Below are 21,340 nucleotides of genomic sequence, written 5' to 3' on the forward strand. Positions count from 1 at the left end.
AGACTCGCTGGGCTGCTGATCCGGAGCTGCGTTCGGGCTTGGGTTGGATCCCCCTTTGGACTTTGGTTTCTTCCGAGGTTTTCCACAGCCGTGGGACTGAAGCCGGATGGTCTATGGCAAGTCCTTGGCATCAACACCTTTGATTTGATTACCCCCTTTGATTTGATTACCTGGTTGGGTTTTTCCGAGGTTTCCCCCACCGAAAAGGCAAATGCCGGGTAATATTTTGGCGAATCCTCGGACCTCATTTCATCTCACTACATCTCGCCAAAATGTAAAAAAAAAATTGTACAACTTTGTAAAAATTGTAGAAAATTACTAAATTGTAAAACTATAAAAATTTGTAAAAATTGTAATTGTAATATTGTAAAATGTTGACATGTTCCACATCTTAAAGCTTCATTGCTCATGTAAGATCTATGGAATAAAATAAATGAATGAATGAATGAAATAAATAAAATATATGACCTTCCTGATATAAACATGGATCTTCTCAATCTTTCTTTATCGATTAATGACTACAATAGCAATAAAATTAAGTTATTTAATATAACAGTAAATCAAATAAAATAATCAGGGCTATTTCAGAAGACTGGAAATTCTTACTTTCTTCTCAGCAATTTCTTGGGTGCGCAACTCCAGTGCACGCTGTTGTTCATTTGTGTGGTCTATAATGTTCTTTCCACCACAGAGTAACTTACTCTCCATGGCCTCTATCTTAGCCTCTAATCTTGCTGTGACTAGTTTCTCATGTGCAAGTTCTCGTTTCTTCTCCTCCAGTTCCTCATGCAATCGTTGTTTTTCCTAAAACAATAAAAAAGCATAAACATACTCAAATTATAACCCAGATTTTGATAAGACAGCATTTTTATATTTACGATGGATTTTCTACAGAAACTTTGTTTTTAAAGTGGGTAAAATTATTCAGTGTTGCTTCTGAAGTAATGAAAATCTGAGAAAACTATATGAGCATATTATCAAATGGCCTATTAAAATGTAAAGCTATAACGTGTGGAGTTATACAGTGGCCCCAGTTTAAGATGATCCAATTTAAAATGTCTACCAGCCTAAAATATCCCAATTGTTTGCCTCCAAAAATAGCTCCTTAAAAATATGCATTTTAATTTTCATTTAGAACAATTTTCTCATAAGATCAATTTTCAGTCAATGAATCTAATATTTTGTCCATTTAATATGTTTCTATGTTGTAGGATCATTTTTTCATGCAAGGAACTGAGTTAAAAAAAGTAATTAGTGAAATATACTGTATTACTCTTGTACTTCAGCATTTTCTTTGTTGAAAATGGCAGTGATATTTGGTATGAAATGAAAGGCATTATCGATTGCCAAAAAAATTAATGTTATCAACAAGTTTCAAACTTAAATAAAAGAATGAGACATAAAATGACATTTCACAGCAAGTTGAATCTACTAAACCAAGCAGAAAGAAATTAAAAATTCGAATACGAGAAGACAGAACCAGTGCTGCTGTTATTATATATATATATATATATATATATATATATATATCAGACTGTTTAATGAACTTTTGCGTAAAGAAAAGGGTGAATAGTGACCTCATTTCCATAAGTTAACTCTCCAATGCCTGTATATACAGAAGAAACTCGGTTTTGAAAAAGGTGTGAGCACAAATCTGATATAATGGCCACTTTGCATGATAGCAAAGCACATATGACAATAGCATTGAAATGTAATTTACCTCAGGAGTAACCTTAGTCTTGTGGCTCTTTTCCTTCTTATTGTCTTGTTGCTCATCATTAGAATCATCTGATTCTTCGTGCTTTTTCTTATGTTGAGCAACTTTCAGTCTCTGAAGCTCTAAAGCTTCTCTCTGTTTTAATCTCTCAGCCAGAAGTGTCTGTTGAAAATAAAACATATATTAAATGACATAATGCAATCATCCACAGTGAAAAGAATTTTATTTTTTTATTTTATTTATTTATTTTTACTGTCATCAACATTTACACCAGTTATGGTAAATGACCACATTTCTGTAAACGGGTTCCACTGTAATTTTCTACTACATTTTCCTGCTATTAATATAAAATTTCGAACTAAGTGACAGTTTTCAAATTAACAGAGGAGTTAAACAAGGAGATCCGCTTTCTGCAACCCTTTTCATACTAGTGGTGGACTTGATAATCAAACAACTAGAGATTAGAGGTAATATAAGCACAAGATTGGTACAATGTACAGCATATGCAGATGATATACTACTAATAACAAGATCAAAGAAGGCATTAATTGAAAAGCTGGAAACTTTAATGGAAGAATCAGCACAATATGGATTAATCATAAATGCAAAGAAAACAAAATTTTTAAAATGTTCAGCCAAAAATATTGAACCAGAACACTTACAGATGGATAATACTATTTTTGAAGGAGTAAAATCCTTCAAGTATTTGGGATCAATAGTAAACGACGAAAACAATATCGAGGAAGAAATAAACAATAGAATTGTTATGGCAAATAAAGCATACTTTGCAAATCTCAACCTATTCAAAAGAAACACGCATCTAAACAAGCAAAATTAAGACTATATTTAACAATAATAAGACCAATTGTAACATATGCAAGTGAAACCTGGAACCTAACTGAATTGTCTAAGCAAAAGCTCCTGGCTTTTGAAAGGAAAATATTACGAAGGATATTTGGCCCAATAAAAGATGCAAATGATGAGTGGAGAATTAGAAATAATAAAGAGTTAAATATTTTAATACAAAACCAACACAAAGCGCAAAGGATGGCATGGTTTGGCCATATCAATCGTATGGACGAAGGAAAAACAGTTAAGAAAATATATAAATGGAACCCCATCATTAAAAGAGCAAAAGGAAGACCAAAAAGTAGATGGAAGGAAAACATAACCAACGATTTGAAAACACTGAATGTAAAGAATTGGCCAAATCTTGTTCATAACAGAAAAAGAATGGCGTAAATTAATTGAGAAGGTCAAAACTTCGACGAAGTTGTAGCACCTACTGAAGAAGAAGCAGAAGAAGAAGAATATAAAATTCCGATAGTGTGTTTAATAACTCCTCTAATCCCGCTATTAACTTAACTCCAAACAGTCAATTTCTCCTTACTGAACTTCATTTCCCAGATCACACTTCACTCACATTCCATCCTGCATTCTATTCTTACTAACATAAATTTATATATAATGATGGTCTTCCTACATCCCATCTTACTCATCCTAATTTAACCTTTAACATTTTCACGTCATTGCATCACTTTACTATTTTGCACACAGTATATTGAGATGATCATTATTACTCTTTCAAAATATCGTTCTTAAATTTTAACTATCTATCCTATTTAAACTCACTATACTATCATTTGCTACTTAACACTTAGCACTTCACATGGTTTTATTCATTGGGATCCTCTTCTTCCTAATACACATCATTTTAATAACATTGCTATGAGTATCAAGTTCACATTCATTCCTTAACTTCAAGGAACATTCATAATAAACCATTTAAAAATTGTAACTACACTCGTTAATGTCATTTTTCAGAACTTCTAAGATTTACTTCTTTACCATAAACTTCTACCAATATCTATATTAATTAACTAGATAATGTTTTAAAGAAAAATTATATGCTCAATTTATCTGACAAGAGAGAACCATTTTCGATTTTTAATGACTTACGATGTGTACAAGCTCAATGACTGCATAAAACAGTGAGCCATGTGAAGTAATTATTTGATTAAATTTCTTGAGAAAAATAAAGATTTTAAGTAAATAAGGATCTAAGTATCATTTTAAAACTTTTTAGGAAAATATATCAATGTACTTCGAAGTTGATGGTACCTTCATGCTTAGAAATGTGAACAGATCATGCTCCAAGCCTACTGTTTGAGACAAAACACGTGCTCGGTTATGCTGGTAAGTAAACACTATAGAACCGATGGCAGATTGCAGGAGCAGAGGTAAACACTATAGAACCGATGGCAGATTGCAGGAGCAGAGCTGGTCTTTTGAGTATTACTTACCTCTTCTGTACAAGAATACAATTAAAGCCAAACAAAGACCAATTAATCAAATTTCAGTCTCTCATACAGACATAACTCAGTCAATTTAAGCTTTAATTTACTATATTCCTATATAAATTTCTAGACCTGGGACAGACTGACATTTCCTTCATGTCTGCCAACATTGTATTACTTTTACTTCCAGAACTCCAAAGCATTTTTCTTCACCTTCAATATTTATGCCAAAAGTCATGTTTCAATGTGTCCTGATCAATACCCTAGATATCTATTTTAATCCCCCAAACCCTGCACAATTTTTTAGCCCTCATCATAGACTATACAGTATTTCAAAAATAGTATGAAGAGCTAGCAACGGTAACTCTTTTTTTAAGGCCCATACAATTTTATGTACTTTGGTAGCTTTTTTTCTTTAGTCCCACAAAATTTCATGTCGCTTATAAGTTCCTTAGGAATTACAAATGGTAGTTTTTTTTCTCCATAGTGCGCACAACAATTTTTTTTAGCCTTCAGCAAAGTTTGGATATAATCTTGTCACTCCAACATCCTGCATATATTATTCTTTGCACTCAACAAATCATATACGTATGATCAGTAGAGTTTCTGGTTAGGAAATAATAATAGTTCTTCTCTTTTCACAGTTATATTTTCGCGGCCCTTAATAAAAAGGGCCGACTATGCATTTCAGTAAGATATCTGATGTAGTACAACAATTCTTTTCTCTGGCTTTTAATGACTGTCGTATTTGATTATGTGTGATAACCAACAGCAACTCGTCCTTTTATAGTTTATTACATTTGGTATATTAAATCATGGCAGAATGCCACCAGTACTTCAGACACACATTCAATTAGCTGACATAATATGAGGCTCTAAGTGAAAGTGTTTCATACCTTTCAAGAGTTATCTAAATTTTGACGTACTTTTACGGAAATATGAACCTTCGCTAACAAGTCATTCCCTATTTCAAAACATTTGTGTATCATATACATTTTAATGAAGTATTTCATTGTTCTTTAAGTCACTCTGTACACACGAACCCAACATGTCATTATGACACTTAGTCCCAGAGAACAGTGCTTAATAACAGATTTGACAGACAGGTTCCCCCGTTCTTATCTTTCCCGACAATGAAGGTAATATATTACATAGCTCAAAAATTTTGACTGTTTCTACATCTATAACATGGCACAAAAACGCAAAACTTTCGTATCACAATAGCATAATGCAACGTTTCTCAAACTATGGTCCGCGGACCACCTGTGGTCCTCGAGGTATGCCTTTGTGGTCCTTCAAAAAAGACAGAAGAAAAAATAAAATTCAAATGACTTGCGTATCACACTATAGCTTAAAATCTCAGAGTTTGGAAATGACATATGGCAATCGAATTTCACTTTTTCTCCCAGAACTGCATTTTATGAAATTTATTACCCTACCCGTCTATCGACTTCCCACTCTACTCTCAGCAGCAAAAGAGGGATTTAAAGCACTATATACATGGTGTTTCTCGATATCTTTTCCCTGCACATCTGGTGCAGCACCTGTAATCCAGCCAGGGACAATCCGAATTCATAACAGAGGACCAAAGTACCGAACCTTAATTCAATTTTAAAATATAAGTATACTGGTATTAAAATATGATATGAAAATGATAAATTTGCTTTCGAAGGGAACAAGAGTAAGGTGGTCCGCGGAACTGTTCTGACTTTAAAAAAGTTTGAGAAACGCCGGCATAATGTATTAAAATCTAGGTAATTATTACACACATATTTCCTACAGCCTTCATACTAAAAAATGACAATCTAATTTGAATAGTTCTAACTTACTTTCAGTCTTGCAATTTCTATTTGATATTCTCGTAAGAGAGCATCTTTTGGATCTTCATTAACTCTCGGCTTATTCTTTATGTTCTTGGCTCGATTTGCATATCTCAAAGTCGTGAGACTTTCGTCATAATTGTAGCTAGCTGGACCGATGTTGGCCACCATTATTGTCTTGGAATTTCCACCTAGGGAATCTGAAATATAAATTTGCACTATGCAATCCACATGTACATTTAAATTGTATTATTTATAACAAAAGGTGTATTATAGATATTTACCCTGTAGAATTCTAGTCAGCTTTGAATCACGATATGGTATATGCAGGGGCTTGCCTGAAGATAGTACAAGGGCTGAAATGACGTTACCAAGGGCCGAAAGTGAAAGATTGATTTTAGAAGCTTCCTTGAGCCTCTCACCCTGAAAGAAATTTAAATTGCAAATATATAAAACAGAAACAAAGCCACAGTTAAAATAATAAATATATAACTTAATTGGAACAAACCGTAGCTCCAGTCTTCGACTGTCGTTCACTTCCTGCCAAATCAACGAGATTCAACTTCCCCACACGGATACCCATTTTGCCTCCAATTCCACTCATTTCAATAGTAATCATGAAGATTGTATGTGAGCGTGAACTATGCTCATTCATATTTGTAGCACCAATTTTTCTGTTTTGGTTTCCTATATTCATCACTTGCTCAATTTCCTTGATACTCTTGCATACAAATGATGATAAATCTTTGACATAAACGCCAATATCAGTTTTTTCACGCAGTTCATATTTTTTAGTTTGGTCTTTATTAAGAAGGTCCCTACAACACACACAAAAGAATTAACAGAATGTTTTCTGTAAAGTGCAATATACAGTAGACATAAGGAAGTTTGTGTGATACAGCAACTAACAATTTTATTAAAGTTAAACATGATGGGAAATAAAAGTCAAATTATTTGACCACTCAATAAAAAAATTCCCGAAATAAGTTAATAAAGATTACACTAACCTGATATCTTCTTGATATATTTCTAGGTATGAGGTACGGACTAGATACTGAACATTAGAACTTCGAGATATATGACTAAATATCTGTTCGAAGGACTTAGGAATTATTCCCTTTTGTGTTGGATCCTTTTGTGCACCTTCCATTGTGTAAGTCTTTCCAGTACCAGTCTGTCCATATGCAAATATTGTGCCATTAAATCCATCAAGGACTGACGCCACCAATGGCCTGACAGTCTCGTCATAGATATCCTCTTGTCGAGAGCTGGAAAGAGGAAGATAGCCATTATTTGAGATTTTGTGGTCAACACAAAAAAGGTTTACTTACATTAACGAAAAGTGATGCCTTCTTGGTATTGCTTGTGAGGTTCAGACCTGTCTTTGGAACAACTTTTCCCTTGAAATTATTCAAATCTGCTTTACAGGGAGCTTCACCTGAAAGACTAGATTTGCATAATATTTACGTTACTGTGTACGTTAACAGAAAACCATAAATCCAAGTCACACAGAGATTGTGTGCACTCATTGTGGGTCTCTGGCGTTTCGTCAGCCCACGCGAGTTGTGTGGATATAAAGGGAAAAGTTGAGACGGTGTCGGGTGGAGTTCCCGGGTAGCTCAATGGTAGAGTGCTGGTACATTCAACCAGAGGTCCCGGGATCGATACCCGGCCCCGGAACAATTTTTCCCTTGAAATTATTCAAATCTGCTTTACAGGGAGCTTCACCTGAAAGACTAGATTTGCATAATATATACGTTACTGTGTACGTTAACAGAAAACCACAATTCCAAGTCACACAGAGATTGTGTGCACTCGTTGTGGGTCTCTGGCGTTTTGTCAGCCCACGCGAGTTGTGTGGATATAAAGGGAAAAACTGAGACGGTGTCGGGTGGAGTTTCCGGGTAGCTCAATGGTAGAGCGCTGGTACGTTCAACCAGAGGTCCCGGGATCGATACCCGGCCCCGGAACAATTTTTCCCTTGAAATTATTCAAATCTGCTTTACAGGGAGCTTCACCTGAAAGACTAGATTTGCATAATATATACGTTACTGTGTACGTTAAAAGAAAACCACAATTCCAAGTCACACAGAGATTGTGTGCACTTGTTGTGGATCTCTGGCGTTTCGTCAGCCCACGCGAGTTGTGTGGATATAAAGGGAAAAACTGAGATGGTGTCGGGTGGAGTTCCCAGGTAGCTCAGTGGTAGAGCGCTGGTACGTTCAACCAGAGGTCTCGGGATCGATACCCGGCCCCGGACCAATTTTTTCCCTTGAAATTATTCAAATCTGCTTTACAGGGAGCTTCACCTGAAAGACTAGATTTGCAACATATTCACGAATTCACCAGAACCTCATCAAATTCATAATGAAAGGAAAAACAGTTTCAAACAGAGAATGCTTAAACGAACAAATGAACTAAACTCATTTAAAATTTTTTTCGGTTCTATGCAAGCTGTTGTTGGAGTTGCCTAAATCAATAAGAGAATATGAAAAGATCAGAAATTATACACACACAGTTCATCAGCGCCTGCCTTCAGGCACACCGAAGAAAAAGTTATTTTTAAGGGATGACACAAGTCACAATGGATGTGACAAAAAAAAAGTTGTTACAGAAACAATATGATTTGCATGGAAAGAATGTAACAGAAATCTTGGGGAGGGGGAAGAAGAGGACAAAAGTTTATTAAAAATATTTTTTAACACAGCCACACACTCTCTGTTACAAAAGAAGAAATTTAAGCTTACTTGGTAGCTAATGGAAGGTGATATTTCATCGTGATGTAGTCCAGGTGCAGTTTTAAAAAATTACATCTGCATGACACAGGTTGAATTCAAAGTGTGTATGACTATCAGAACAAGCAAGCCATTCAGAGAATACTTTACCCGAACATTCTAGTCTCAGATAATATTGATCGAAAAGGTAATTCTGAAAAACACGTAATTAAAGATATTGTTTTAATATATTTCTCAACAAAAAAGTGCCTAAATGTATCAACAATAATGAAAAATGCTAAAAAAAACAATGAGCATCAAAAATATATATTATGTAAGTACTGAAGTTGGTGACTAGCTTGAGCTGCCACAATGAACCAGGGACAAGCAAGAGTAGGTGAAGATGTAAGTTTGCAGGACCAGTGAAAGAAGGACAAAGTTATTGTAATGATTAAAAATATAAAATTTTGCAATGGCCTGTGGTAAGAGGTGAGACATTTTACGCTGCTACAGAATAATCCACAAATTGTGTCAATACTTGTGGACATTTTAAATGTCAGTGTTCGGTATAACATTAGGTATGAATTTACATTTGTTTAACATCAGTCTTTTAATTATTTTCTTTAGCTTATTTGTTTTAAGCATACTTTGTATTAACAATGTTGAAAATGTAGCTCATTTTCTGGTTTGGGCAGCAACAATTTTTCGAAAAATCTTGCCTCTGAATTTTAACGTGAATTACTATATTTATACATTACATATTCTAATCTATTATTATTTGAAGTTTTTGTATTTTCAATGGGCCATTTACAAGTAACTGTAAATCTTAACAAATTTGTGTTATTCAAGGTCATTTTTAATTACTGCTAATTTGTGATACTGTATTACCCTTCAAACATTTGAAGACTATATCCTGTAACACAATATTCAGTGAATGGTCTACTGACATTATCTCTCCCTAAATCTGCAACAGTCAGATAACATTACACTTACTTCCAGTCATATACTGCATCATACGTAAATAACTTCTTTCCTTCTCTGGCAGTGACGTCTTTTATATTTGGATTAGTAATTTCAATGGCACCTCGACTGGGGAAGCAATCCACCACACTGAAAAAATAAAAATCATTAACTATTTATACTGAAATATATTCACTTAATACGATGAAAGAGTAATGGAACAGAGAAAAATTCTCTCCGGCACCAGGATTTGAACCCGGGTTTTCAGCTCTACATGCTGATGCTTTATCCACTAAGCTACACCGGATACCCATCCCGGTGTCGGACAGAATAGTCTCAGTTTAAGCTCCAACTCTTGGGTTCCCTCTAGTGGCCGCCCTCTGCACTATGTCATAGATGTCTATGAACGTAGGACTGAAGTCCACATATGTGCTGAGGTGCACTCATTATGAGTGACTAGTTGGCCGGGATCCGACGGAATAAGCACTATGTCATAGACATCTATGAAGTAGTGCAGAGGGCGGCCACTAGAGGGAACCCAAGAGTTGGAACTTAAACTGAGATGATTCTGTCCGACACCGGGATGGGTATCCGGTGTGGCTTAGTGGATAAAGCATCACCACGTAGAGCTGAAAACCCGGGTTCAAATCCCGGTGCCGGAGAGAATTTTTCTCAGTTCCATTACTCTTTCATCGTATGATGACACAGAATATCTGCATGGAAATATCATATGTACTTCGGTACATTAAAATAATATATATGATATGCGTAAATCACATTGTGATTTAAGACGGCGCTTATTCCGTCGGATCCCAGCCAACTAGTCACTCATAACGAGTGCACCTCAGCATACATGTGGACTTCAGTCCTACGTTCATAGACATCTATGACGTAGTGCAGAGGGCAGCCACTAGAGGGAACCCAAGAGTTGGAACTTAAACTGAGACGATTCTGTCCGACACCAGGATGGGTATCTGGTGTGGCTTAGTGGATAAAGCATCAGCACGTAGAGCTGAAAACCCGGGTTCAAATCCCAGTGCCGGAGAGAATTTTTCTCTGTTCCATTAATCTTTCATCGTATGATGACGCAGAATATCTGCATGGAAATATCATATGTACTTCGGTACATTAAAATAATATATATTCACTTAAACTTACGCCAATACTACACTAGGTGAATTTTTACTCATAAATGATTTTCTAGTAAATTTTACCTGTTTCTTTTGGATTTAAATGAAGCTCTTATAATACACTGTCTTTTCAATTTTTTACCGTTTACAAATTTAATAAAACCTGAAATCAACATACTATAATATACCTGAAGTTCCACGAAACTTTTAACATGCATTGTATCATAAATTTCATGAAGCCTCTTCACCTTTGTCTGTTCTTAAAGAAAAATGAATGGTTAATTATTATTAATATTTCTTTGCTCGAAATATGTAATAAATATATTCAAGCCACAAAATATCATACCACGAATGGCCAGCAGCAAGTTCTTTCTCGTTCATAGGACGACACCTAACAACAACCTGCACTGCCTCATTGTTGGGAACTCGTCGTGTGGGCTGAAAGCAAAGCAATAATTATTATTAGTAATATTATTAATTGTATTTTTTTTATTAATTGTGTTTATTATTGTCATTATTGAGTGTAATTAGTTACCACTGACACCGGGTATTTACCCATTTGCAGTGTGAATAAATAAATACATACATACAAAAATAGGTGGAAAAGGACAGATGTTTCTACACCTATCATATATTCACAGAGGTAATTAGCATCATTATATTTTGTGAATAAGGATGATTGTGAAAGGATGTCACTAGGTCAAATGTAGTAAATCTACGAACAAAATAAAATCAGAATTAGGCTTCTGGGTATTCCACCATGTTATGGAAATGTCAAGTTTCAAAACACGGTGGAATATCAAAATGTTTAATTCTGATCACAGCCACCATGAAAGCTTAAACACTCGTTAAATAAAACCACTTCTAACACCTATTTATAAACCGATTTTCTTTTAGACAAGCAATATCCATATTAGTATTACTTAAAAAGTCGAGAAAGAAACTTGTATAAATTGAAATTTGTTTAACATATCTGTTGCATCACTTTTGTCAACTCTTTGAATAGTTGAAAGTTAGTTACTTTTAAAAGGTATGCTTTTAGGGATTCAATATGTAAATATAAATCAACAAATGGATTTCAATACAATGTGTAAAAATAACTGAATACTTTATAATATGGGCAGTGGTTTAGTTGGGCCAGAATGCCCCGGAACATTACAGAAAATAAAAATGTATGCATGTTAGACACACAAGGTTGCCAAATTTGACACCCTGTACAAGTCCGTTTGACAATTGATTGACAGACAGACAGATAGATAGAACTTTATTGTCGAAGGCATAATATATGCATAGACATGGTCAAATATATACAAATACAATTTAATTTAAAATAAGTCAAATATAAAAAAAACATTATTCATTTCGAGGGCCCATGCGTGCATCCTCAAGACTGTAGGGACACAATTTTATTAATTTCGTTTTTATACAATTCCTAAATTTGACAGAATTTTTTGTATATTTGATGTAATCAGGCAAACTATTGTAGATTTTGATACCAAAGACCATATAGGTTCTACTAGTGTTTATAAGATGGTGTGCAGGAATAGTTAAACAATTTTTGTTACAAGTATCGTAGGTATGGAAGTCACAATTTTGGTGAAAATCAGACAGATTTTTATAAATTAGTAGTAAAACATTAAAAATATATAAACCTAAACAGTAAGAATATTATATTGTAAAAAATGTTCCCTACAAGAGGTCCTACTATCAATGCCCGCTATGCATCTGACAATACACTTTTGAGCAATAAATATATCATTCAGCATGGTCCCAGATCCCCAAAAACAAATACCATATGAAAGCCTTGACTCGACGTGTGTGAAATAATAAGACATTAATACATTGTGATATATTATCGTCCTCAAAATTCTGATTTGATAACAAATGCTATTGAGTTTAGAAATTAAACTTGTGCAATGGGATCTCCAAGACAAACAATCATCAAATGTAACGCCCAAGAATTTAGTAGTTTCCCATTAACATAAATTAATAAGGTGAGTTTCTGTAAATAGTTTTTTCCAACTAAATCACTGAATATGTGTCATATAACAAGAGATTATCCAAAGGAGATGAAATCCTGGTGTGATATCAGTAAGCCTGTTTCACAAATATAACACTAAACACTTAATTAAACTGAGGTAATATCACATTATATTTATTTACATCTTATCATATTTCATTCGAATTCGTAAAAATGAATGAAAATGTGTATGAGCTTCTGCCAGGAAGTCAAAAGGATAGCAATGGCAAAGGAAGCTTTTAATAGAAAACGGAGCATCTTCTGCAGATCTTTGGGGAAAGAACTAAGGAAGAGATTAGTAAAGTGTTTTGTGTGGAGTGTGGCATTGTACTGGGCAGAAACATGGACATTACGACGAAGTGAATAGAAGCAACTAGAAGCATTTGAAATGTGGATATGGAGAAGAATTACGCATATGAAGTGGACAGACAAAATAAGAAATGAAGCTGTGATATGAAGAATAATATTGTAACTGATCAGGGAGAGAGAGAAAGCAATTGGTTTGGTCAATGGCTAAGAAGAAACTGCCTACTGAAGAATGCACTGGAAGCACAGTGAATGGGAAGAAATTTGGGGGCAGAAGAAGATATCAGATGACAAGACAACATTAAGATATCTTCATATGCGGTGCCTAAGAGGGCTGAGGAAAATAGAGAAGATTGGAGATGATGGGTTTGCAGTGAAGAACGCCCTTGGGCAGAAAACTATGAATGAATGAAATATCACGCGGGATTTTATTTTCGTTTTCATATTACGTAGAATAATTGAAAACAAATAATGAACTTTGCCCGCAGGATTTTCTTTTCGTTTTCACATTACCTAGAATAATTGAAAACAAATAATGAACTTTACCAGGTATTTATCAGATTTATCCATTTTACAGCAAACTTGCTAAGTATCCAACCACAACCTGTAAAGAAAATAACATATTAAAAACACATTCTGTAGTTTTATAAATAATTCCAGACAAAATTTACTACCATTAATGATTGCGTATACAAAAATTCATTAAATCCTAGCATCCATAATCAAAATATTTTCCATATCCTTATAGAGGAAACTCTTCCTTGGGGCCTTCTTTCATGAGTCAGAGTTGTTCCTTGAACTTTCACTCTAACGGTATTTTTTTTCAAAGTGTAAAAATTATGAATACAAAACTCGTCAATGTGAAATGCAAGTCTCATCTCCATGGCTTAATTTTTTCTCAGAAACTGAAGAAATAATGCTTATTTTTCAACTATGTTCCCACATTCATAAATAAGAAAATCTTTTGCCTGCATTTTTTTAACAGAAACCATGACTGAACAATTTTCTCACAGTTGTGCTCATTCCATACCTTTGTTGATGAGGATAATGGCATTCTTGCTTCAGCTTTGTGTATTTCACTAATTTTACAAACTGTTAAACTGTGACTTTCGTTTTCTGCCACAAAACATTATGACACTGAAACATCAGCCATTTAACTATTCCCTATTGAGATTTTCTGCATTCACTGAGTATGCAGACATTGTGCTAATATTTTGAGGAAAGTACAATGAAATAGTTATTTCGTATGCACAGAAAACTAGAAAAGAGTTTTGGTACAATGGACTTGAAGCAAACAGTCAATGTTTACACAATAAAACTTCATTTATATGTTTTTACTAGGTTCTGGTGAAAAACGCTAAGTGAGAAGAACGTGAAGCCATAAATGAAATTACATTTAATAACGATTAACTCTGGAGGAAAGTCTCTCCATGGATTTTAGAAGTTCTGAGCATGTATAATTATTCTATATTAAATTCCCATAATTTATATGCGTAGATTGTTGCAGGCAAACTAAGGTTTTACACAGTAGTGTAATGTTATGTTTTTTGGTAGGTGATGGTGATGATCAGAAGAGTTTAGCTTAGTTTTGCTTGGGTTAGTTAAAGTTAGGTTAAGTTAGTTTAGGTTATGTTAGGTTATAGTCAAAATTATGTTTTTTCGAAATTTTCCTTTCCAAAGGCGAGCATAAAATGGTAGTTTGTGGAGGGGGGAGAGAGAAAAAAAAAAAGAAAAAAGTTCGAAAATCGTGAAGTGGCCGTGCTCCAGAATTACCTACAGATTATTAGCTGCTTAGAGTTAATGGTGGCTACCATAATATTTTTACATTTCAAAATCCAATCCAAAACATTTTTAGAAACTTACTTTATTCTTACCATGTGATCTTCATTTAATAACATGTGATTATGTTACAAAAGAGTCAGTTATTTTGGACTGTTTGCTCCTAAGGAAAAACCATGCCTTCAAATTGTCATAACCCTATCATAATTTGTTCAGTCACATCGTGATGTGCTACGAAACATTTCTCTGTTTCTGGAGCAGTAATAGTATCATTAAAGAATACAAGATTTTTGGAGGCATACAGGGTTGATAAAAAAACAATTTTACTTAAAAAATAAAACTTTATTTGTTTTAAACCGCTTCTTACTGATTTTAAACAGAGCTAAGAAATAGTGCGTTTTTTAAATACGAATTTAACTAATGCTGAGTTTTTGGCAATAAAGCCACTAATTCTCTTGCTCTCCAATATTTCTCGCACAGAGTGGGTTTATAGGAAAGAAATGGACATTGCTGAAGATGACTCTGATCCATTTTTTCCCTGAAGACTGCACAATGGACAAGTGGTGGAGAAAATTTTCCAATTTTGTTGAAGTGTTCTGTGAGCAATCAAAAGGATCCAACTGCACTTTTCCTTAGACACTCAGGAATTATATTTTCTTTTACACTGAGACTCTCTCATATTTTATTTACTTACTTACTGGCTTTTAAGGAACCCGGAGGTTCATTGCCGCCCTCACATAAGCCCGCCATTGATCCCTATCCTGAGCAAGATTAATCCAGTCTCTACCATCATATCCCACCTCCCTCAAATCCATTTTAATATTATCTTCCTATCTACGTCGCGGCCTCCCCAAAGGTCTTTTTCCCATATTTCTCATATTTTATTAGGCATTTGAAATTTCATGGAAATGGCATGATATAACTTGATATTTTGAGTCGATGTGGATATGGAGAAGAATGGAGAGTGTGAAATGGACGGACAGACTAAAAAACGAAGCTGTGTTGGAAAGAGTGGGTGAAGAAGAAACTTATCAGGAAGAGGAAAAGAAGTTGGCTGAGTCACTGGTTGAGAAGAAACTGCCTTCTGAAGGATGCACTGTAAGGAATGGTGAATGGGAGAAGAGTTCAAGGCAAAAGAAAATATCAGATGATAGACGACATTAAAAGATAATTATATGGATCATGTGCGGAGACTAAAGGTAAGCATTCACTACCTCGTATCGCACACATCAGACAAATCGCACGGATCGGAAAAAGACTATCTTTGCTGTAATTGTTATGTAACCGCGTTCACTACATCGTATCGGACGCATCACCTATCGGCAAATCCATCCACGTTTCTCAGATGGGCAACTTTTCCGATGCGTGCGATCATGGCCTTCTTTAATAAATCAATTTTAATTGGTCAACTGTTACTATTATGTTGTGCCATGTTCAGTGTCGCGCCAAAATGGCAGAAGGAAAACTTATTTCGCTTGTAGAAAATTGCGAAGAATTATATAATTTCAGGCGTTCCCATTACAGTAATCAAGTCGTTTCTTGCAAATATAATATGTAACCAATATTTCTTTCGTTTCTTCCTCTTCAATTAAGACGCATGAAGCAATTACAAATTCTTATTCGCTAACAGAAGTAATTAATAGACCTAACCTCAACTCCTCTGCTTTCAGTAATATCAATATCGTACGACGTCATGTTTTAAACAGCTGATAGGGGCATCCGATGAGGCGATGAGGTGGAGCCGTTACAGTGAACGCACTGCACTTAAAATATCCATTGCGTGCGATTCCTACGAGGAGTGCGATACGATATAGTGAACGCTTACCTTAAGAGGAAGGCAGAAAATAGGAAAGACTGGAGAATGCTGGGTTTGCAATGAAACACCTGCCCTTGGGTAGAACACTATGAATGAATCTTACACACCGGTTACTTAATTATGCCTGCTATGAAATCAGCTAAGGTGGTTACCATTTATTACGTTCTAACAATTATGCCTAATTTCAGTTACAGTACATCCTTCCATATAAGGGCAATTCCATTTGTAACGGAATCACCCATTTGACACAATGATCTACATGTTTAGAAATAGTGCAGATGCAGAGGATAAGTATAGTGGTGGAAATACAGGAATGTTAAGTTGCTCATGTGGCTACTTTTAGAAAGAGAATATATGAGATTTTATTTTTCTGACCTCTAGAATAAAAATTATTAAGGAAACATAACGGAATCACCCACATGTCAACTGGGCATGCGGGAATGGAAAATAATATCCAGATTTCTGTGAAACATGGAGAAACACACAACTGTTATACAGTTTAGAGTAGTGTACTTAAGACTGGTTCTATTAGTGGAAGTTTTGAACATAAGCATCGTCATCTAAAAGAACTATGCCAAGAATCCTCAATGTAACGGAATCACCATAACGGAACCACCTGATGTCTAATGACATTAAATCATTATCAGTATTACAAATATCAATTACACTTTACTATACATTCATGAACTATGAGACAGAAATATACCAGAAAAACAAAATGTATCATAATGTTGAAATTGCAAAACTTAAACGCTTATAAAATGTAAATCATTATTGGAAAAGAACAGCTTTACAATTTATTATAATAAGCAGTCCACTAATCTAGTGCCCATCTACACATTTACTGAACACACAATGAATACTCTGTTTGCAGCTTGAATGTGAAATTGTTCCGCAACAGTCTTCCTTATGGGAAAATATATAGGTTTCTGCTTTTTCATTATTACGATGAAGATTGACAATTTCGTATTCTGTTCCAGATGATATAGTTATCTGTGCAATATATGATTTTACTGACTTTCTTCCACAGTATTTTACCAGCACAAACGGGCCAATAGCAAGTTTCCGCTGAAAATTCCGATTGTGACCACATTCTGTACTGTTACCAATTTTGTAGAACCAACAAGCTCATTAACAAATCGATCTTCTTTCAGTTTATAAACAATGACACTGGCAGTTGGATGTCTCCATTGCACATTATTTTCCCTGGACCTGTTAGTTTCTATGATAGCAGATGACAGAAATCTGGTATTACTTTTCTGTGTACTTGGCAGCACAATATTGAAAAAAAAAAAAAAAGACTCATCATCAGTTACATATACAACACATGATAATATTGCCAACCATGCTTGCCTTTTGATCTCACCACCCATGCCCTCCACGGCACCCTTGCTGTGACTACTGGCAGAAAAAATTCCACTCTAGATATTTGAGAACAAATTCTTCATAAAAAATATTTTGAAACAAATATTTCTATTTAAAACAACTCTGCACTATCAGAAAAGAATTTCAGACTTGTTGCATCATCTTGCAGTAGATATAGTTCTTGAAGAACAATTTAAGGAAATCATTCACTGAACATTTGTCATGTGTCAGCTCTTCAGACACCAAGACAAAGAATGAGAAGTTGCAGCAGCCTATACACATGCTGTAATGGAAGTCACTTGGTTGTGACTCCAATGAGTAGCCTATATTTCCTGCTGGTTCACAACTGTGAGACTTTTTATGTTTTAGCGTTTATCATATAGCCTGCAAAAATAAATTAGGGAACTTCACTACTCTTATCAGATAGTGCTAGGTCCCAAAATCCATTGTAATGATGACTGCTAATAGAGCTACATGTACTATTTTGCATCAATATGGCTTGCTACTAATAAGATGATTCCATTACCAAGCTTTATTGTCTAAGTTGGCAGTAAATTGTCTGTTTTAAATTGACAGTAGTGTTCAGTTAGAAAACTTAAGTTTTGTAGACAAATTTGGAGATTTAAACTCGCAAAAACGGAACTTGTACAATAAAAAATATAAAAAAATGGAACGGAATCACCCATACAATCACATGGTTTTTAAGTGTATCTGTTTCTGATATCTATTACTTTACATGGATATTCATGCAATGGATTTATTTCTCATACCCTGTGGATACTTTAGCTATAGTCAAGACCGATATTCTTACACAAATAATGGAGTTATTTGATCTACAAGATGAAAATATTGTCAGTACATATTACACTGACAGCCATCTTCATTTCTCCACTCCTGTCAACTTAATAACTGCTTTCTGTTTATGAAATATTTCGATAAATCGCAATACAGCGAACGCTAGTAGGGGAAGTTATCCCCACCCTCGCCGCTCAGCACCTCGCTCGCCTGCTCTCTCTCTCTCTACTGTCTGCCCCGCTTTGGTGGATCACTGCCTACTGCCTCGCACATATTTCATATTTTATACAACCAAATTGAATGTGCATTAGACACAACGTTTTTTCACTGCCTACCGCCTCGCACATATTTCATATTTAATGCGCATACCAGTTTCATCAACTTTGGGCTCCAATGTAACAATCAATAAAGGAATTTGGGGATTCTTTTATTATAGGATATCGCTTAATTTTCGTCAAGTTTGACAAACAATTGACGTCACAACATGGCCGACGTAAACCAACACAACGAGTAAATAAAACTCACCGAGATATCACCTCAACTAACCCACTAACCTTCCCATATACGTCGACCTCATGTCACTGAGATATCACCTCAACTAACCCACTAACCTTCTCACATAAGTTGACCTCATGTCACTGAGATATCACCTCAACTAACCCACTAACCTTCTCACATAAGTTGACCTCATGTCACTGAGATATCACCTCAACTAACCCATTAACCTTCTCACATAAGTTGACCTCATGTCACTGAGATATCACCTCAACTAACCCACTAACCTTCTCACATAAGTTGATCTCATATCACTGAGATATCACCTCAACTAACCCACTAACCTTCTCACATAAGTTGACCTCATGTCACTGAGATATCACCTCAACTAACCCACTAACCTTCTCACATAAGTTGACCTCATGTCACTGAGATATCACCTCAACTAACCCACTAACCTTCTCACATACGTCGACCACATGACATCACCCCATTCTCCAATCTAGCCAACATATATTCTCATAAACACACTACCGATATCCTATAGTCATACTGACCCGGAATTTGAGCTCTGCAGAGAGATTTATTTTTTAGGGTGTAGGTTGACATTTTCATGCAATTACCCATACACTTACGTGTAGCTACATACACCACATTACCTTTCTAATGTTGGCTACCGTACAATATAATTATAGCCAGGCAACAATTAAAACATAGTGCTTCCATTGTAGACTCGCGCATGACATCATTGTTCTACATGACTTTAATTCCAGTCTGATAGGTATGAGCATTTAGTTTCTGCGCACTTCGAAATGTATGTTGCAGGGCTATAATTCCAGATATAATAAGTAACCATGCTGTTACACAAGCTTATATGAATCAACACCAAACACATTACCGTATTATAATGCCAGAAAATAAACAAGGACAAGGGTCGGGTTCCCCAGAGGTCCACTGCAGTGAAGCAACGATTAGTATGACTTGGAAACGAGCGGGCCCGGGTTCAAATTCTGGTTGCAACAAGTTAACCTGGGTGAGGTTTATTCCGGGGTTTTCCCTCAACTCATTACGAGCAAATGCTGGATAACTTTCAGCGCTAAACCCTGGACTCATTTCGCCGACATTATTACCTACATTTCACTCAGTCTACAGATGACTAGCACAGTTGATAAAGCGCCGTAAAATAAAACCAATTGAAAAACAGACCGCTCTACCTACCTCTGCTGTTAAAATCGCATCTAGTCTCCTCAAAATCAGAATTTAATTTCAAGGTCATTCATTTTACATTCGTTCCAATTTCAATATATGCAAATCTGCTGAACGTAAGGTATCATAATCATTAATGGTAGCAGCATTTGTATATCAATTAGTTTAAATGCCTAGACATGGTATCATCAAACCGGTATAAATGTGAGCTTGATAGTTAAATAAAACGCTACCAAATATAACATTGTCATTGTTACAGAATATTAACATGAATTCTGATGCTAACTTTACATCAACTGTTCACTAGATCTACTTTAACTTAGTAAAACACTCATTCACACTCACAAAAAATTTCAGACTTTGAACGAGATGTGTATACAATTAACATGATATTCAGGGGATTTCTTCAAGTTCTATATTTATAGTATATCAAATTGTTGAACAGTATAAGAAACAACACAGTTTACAGTAAAAAACACCAGCACCTTTACCTGCATTAGAATAATTACAACAAAACTAATCCACAAACATGTCAAAATACACCAAACACAACGCCATTATGAAGCCAACTCCAAACGCATTCAGAAATTCCCAATCTTGCGATCGATATACCATATCCATCTTTCATTACGTTCTCGTACCCATGGCTTTGAGTTTGCATGTATCGGCGAGAACATGAAATAGTTATCTCACTCGCCGCATGAGCGCTGCCTCCCTGGTATTGTCCGTGTGAACGAGATTGAGTTTATTTAGTATATCTATGGTAAAATTCTCTGGTAGAAATTGAGTTAGTGTGATTAGTTACTTTACTTTTTATTTCCCTTGCATTAATGGTGTGAATGAAAATGAGTTTAACTTGCCTATGGAAAGTCATTTTATGTTCAAGAGCCGAAAATGTAATTACTTTTATTTTTATTATT

The 21,340-nt window shown here is 35.1% G+C and overlaps 1 protein-coding gene across 3 annotated transcripts in view; it reads right to left on the reverse strand.

Moving 5' to 3' along the window:
- Klp68D (kinesin-like protein 68D) overlaps positions 1 to 21,037 on the reverse strand; it is a 45,463-nt gene extending 24,426 nt beyond the window's left edge. For 2 of the 3 annotated variants that reach the window (XM_069836911.1, XM_069836913.1), the window contains exons 1-10: positions 20,912 to 21,037; positions 13,511 to 13,568; positions 10,985 to 11,076; positions 9,542 to 9,658; positions 6,842 to 7,102; positions 6,343 to 6,652; positions 6,119 to 6,257; positions 5,844 to 6,034; positions 1,721 to 1,879; positions 607 to 804 (exon numbers count right to left, since the gene is read on the reverse strand). In XM_069836911.1, the coding sequence (XP_069693012.1) occupies positions 607 to 804; positions 1,721 to 1,879; positions 5,844 to 6,034; positions 6,119 to 6,257; positions 6,343 to 6,652; positions 6,842 to 7,102; positions 9,542 to 9,658; positions 10,985 to 11,076; positions 13,511 to 13,534 (1,491 nt within the window). In that variant the 5' untranslated portion in view covers positions 13,535 to 13,568; positions 20,912 to 21,037. Of the gene's footprint in view, positions 1 to 606; positions 805 to 1,720; positions 1,880 to 5,843; positions 6,035 to 6,118; positions 6,258 to 6,342; positions 6,653 to 6,841; positions 7,103 to 9,541; positions 9,659 to 10,984; positions 11,077 to 13,510; positions 13,569 to 20,765; positions 20,814 to 20,911 lie in introns of those variants that run through there. The other variant, XM_069836912.1, reaches the window with a different exon arrangement.
- Between the last annotated feature and the right edge of the window lie 303 nt (positions 21,038 to 21,340).

The sequence above is a fragment of the Periplaneta americana genome, chromosome 10, assembly GCF_040183065.1.
Source record: "Periplaneta americana isolate PAMFEO1 chromosome 10, P.americana_PAMFEO1_priV1, whole genome shotgun sequence".
In the NCBI taxonomy this organism is placed as follows: domain Eukaryota; kingdom Metazoa; phylum Arthropoda; class Insecta; order Blattodea; family Blattidae; genus Periplaneta; species Periplaneta americana.